We start from the raw sequence: 3,268 nt of genomic DNA on the forward strand, positions 1-3,268 counted from the left end.
GATTCGTACGCCTGTATAATTAGACCGTAAAATACCATTTTACAGTTTCTGTATACTCCGGAGTATTGATTTTCGTGCACCCAGCGGTAAAAGATCCGCATAACTATCATATCCGGAAATGAGCCCTGAGGCATAAGTTTGCTTTGGACGACGGTGATGACATGGAATTCGCTTGTGAGATCCTTGACCACCTTCCCGCCCTAAATAGTTAATACTACGTAGTAGTTGGCAGCCATTCCAACCTGCCCCTGGATAATCAGGCAAAATAAATGTATGCTCGAATTTGTAGGGACTGACTATTTCGCTCAATCCACTGAACGGGGAAGCGAAGCTCATCACAGCTTTAATTTGGACAAGATTCCTACAGGTATATGGACTCGCCATGGACGATGCGGTTGAGAATGACGACTGTTACTGTTAAGCAACGTGTTGAGGAAGCAAGGTAAATCATTCATTCACACCTGAAAACTTGTGTCACTGCTCAGCGAAGGTTGTGCTTTGGTTGGGCGTTTGATGGATCCATTTGCTCGAAGGAAAGTGATTGTTGGCTTTCCGTCAACTACATGACATCAATGATTGGACAAAATTATCATTTGCTAACGTGTTATTGGCTAATTCGTCAAAACTGTATTTTACAGTCGAAACTGTAAATCTGGCCGATTTGCAGACTCGCGGTAAAAGTTTACAGTTTCCACGGTTTTACCGTCTCCAGCCTGGTGGGGTTGTCAAAACTGTAATTTTTCAGGATAGAACTGTAAAATAGTGTTTACAGTCGCACCGGCGGGGATGCCCTAATCTAGATAAACTTAGGATTCGCCAGAGAGTGTAACCAGACGAAATTCTCTACTAGTACTACGTAGTATTACTCCGGAGTATTTGAAATGATGAGAGTAATTTAGGATAATGCCAGGTCATTGCATGCATGCCTCGTTCGAGAGCGGCACGGCCTACGGCCTACCTGCCGCTGCGCGACAAGAAAAAAAGATAGATCATTCGGTGAAGTGAGAGGCTTAGATCCGCGCTTGCGCTCAGGGCCAACGTTAAGTGTTGGAGTGTTGCTCACTACTTTAGGTTTCATTCAATCAAGTTTATCCAATTTCACATCGAAATGTCATCCACGCTATAATTCAACAATTATACTAGTATTATATTGTTATGTCCAAGGTTGATATGAATATTAACAGTAACATGCTGTCCATTGTATCCAAGGCTACTACACTATAATCATTGTCAGTGTTGTAGGAGCTTATACCAAAGTGCTGCTGGGTCAAACTATCTGTCGAATATGCTAGCAACCCTCGAGCTCCGAAAATCAACCGTGCTCATGCTCATCCATGGCGCACTGAACATTGAAAACAGAATCTTCACACAACCAAGTACTGTACCGTGGAGTGTGTGGTAAGTCATTAATCCAGTACGCGGCACATATACAAACAAACGAAGGATTTTGTCGGACCCTGTTTTAGTTGCCACACCAAGTCGCTTGAATCACAGTAAACGACACACATTGCGCTTCACTGAACCCGTTAGGAAAGCACACGCCCAACAACTTGGAATAGCATCCCTTGCATCCAGTGCAGTCTCCCCCGACGGGAGCTGACGGAGTCGGCATCACAGGGGCTTTGGTCGTCGGAGGCTTGGGGGCTTTGGTCGTCACGGGTTTAACTGACGTCACAGGAGTCACAGACGTCGTCACAGGAGTCACAGACGTCGTCCCAGGAGTGACAGCGGTGGTAGTCGGGGCCGAAGTGGAGCCACCGGCCAACGCGTCTTTGGGCACCAAGTTTTTGGCCGTGAGGTCCTGGATCACTTTGCTGATCTTAACGCCGCCGTTCTGGCACCCCCCGCAGTTGTGTAGAGCCACTACGGCGTTGTCCTTGGCACTCAAGACGGGCGACCCGGACGACCCGCCTTGTGTGTCGAGGGTGTACCCGACTTCATCCGCCACACACGACGGAATGCTGATGCTTTCGATGGTGCCGACGGCGCCCGAGTCGCCAATCATGGCAATGCGCTTGGGCTTTCCGCGCGGATGTTGGGCAATGTAAATGGGTTCCCCCAACACAGGGCCGGACGCGCGGGCTTGGAGGTATCCGTACGAGGCCAAGGACGCGCCGTTGGCTAGCTTGAGCTTGACCAGCGTGAAGTCGTTGGCCGGGTTCGTGTACACTAACTCGGACGACGTGGCCACCGTCACCCCCTTGCAGGTCCTCCCGGGGGCGGTCTCACAGGTCGTGCACTCGGCCCCAAATTCAAACTGGGTGTTGGACGCATCGTTAGCGTTGCCGATGCAGTGGTTGTTGGTGATCAAGTGGCCTTCCGACCCAAACAGCCAGCCCGTGCAAACGGACCCGCCGTTGATACGGAGCCGGGCCACGGCCTGCGCCTTTTGGTACTTGGGGGCGTCCGACGACTTCAAGCACACGGCCGACTGGGAGTCGTCCTTGCCGCAAATCGCTTTCACTTGGCCATCTAGGTCAGCTTTGGGGAACCCGTGGGCAAACTTGTCAATCAAAAACGCGTTCGGGGCGTCGTTTGCGAGCAACGAGTCGATCGAAGAAGAAGTAGTACGAGGAGGGGTGTACGTAATAGATGCACTGTCCCCGTCGATGAACTCGGCGTAAAAGTTGGTTTGCGTCACGTTCGTGTACTCGTGGAATTGCGAGCCGTCGGGGGAGCTGATGGTGAGCAATCCCCCCACAGGGATGTTGACCGAGGCAAAGTGGAGCGAAAGGTACGCTGCGTCGGGGCGGTTCAAATGGTACGAGAACGGAGTGTTCACATTGGAAGTCAGCAACACCAGCTCGTCGGCCCCGATCACGGGAGCAGATTGGCATTGGAAGGCCGACACGGCCGACGCTCCCAACGACAGAAAAGACACGAACGCGGATACGGCAACCATGAGAAGAATTGTAAAATGAAAAATGGTTTCATTGTCTGACTGACTTGATGCCGCCTTCGACGTTAGCCATAAATGATCAAGTCAGATCGCTTGACGCTTACGTAGAATATGTATTGGAGATTCGGTATGAATTTCCGGACCCCGATAACCGGGCACCAATCTCTCCCATTGGTCAATCCGAAATTACTTGTCGCTGATTGGCTGAAATCTGTTTTCGATTTTCTACCGAAAAGGGTAGAGACAATGAATTTTCAACAGCATTTCAATAATCTACAATTACAAAATCCAGAATCTACAACTTTAACGTATCCACATGTCGCATACCCTTGTAACCCGGAACCCCGAAACCCCTTGTGTTTACATATA

General features: G+C 50.0%; 1 protein-coding gene across 1 annotated transcript; it reads right to left on the reverse strand.

Annotated features, from left to right (window-relative positions):
• Positions 1-1,462: 1,462 nt before the first annotated feature.
• On the reverse strand, positions 1,463-2,902 carry H257_18118 (hypothetical protein; the record flags this gene model as incomplete). The annotated part of the gene is made up of 1 exon (XM_009847126.1): positions 1,463-2,902. The coding sequence occupies one exon, from the start codon at positions 2,900-2,902 to the stop codon at positions 1,463-1,465; it is 1,440 nt and encodes a 479-aa protein (XP_009845428.1).
• Between the last annotated feature and the right edge of the window lie 366 nt (positions 2,903-3,268).

This window comes from Aphanomyces astaci, assembly GCF_000520075.1.
Source record: "Aphanomyces astaci strain APO3 unplaced genomic scaffold supercont1.137, whole genome shotgun sequence".
Taxonomy (NCBI): domain Eukaryota; phylum Oomycota; class Saprolegniomycetes; order Saprolegniales; family Verrucalvaceae; genus Aphanomyces; species Aphanomyces astaci.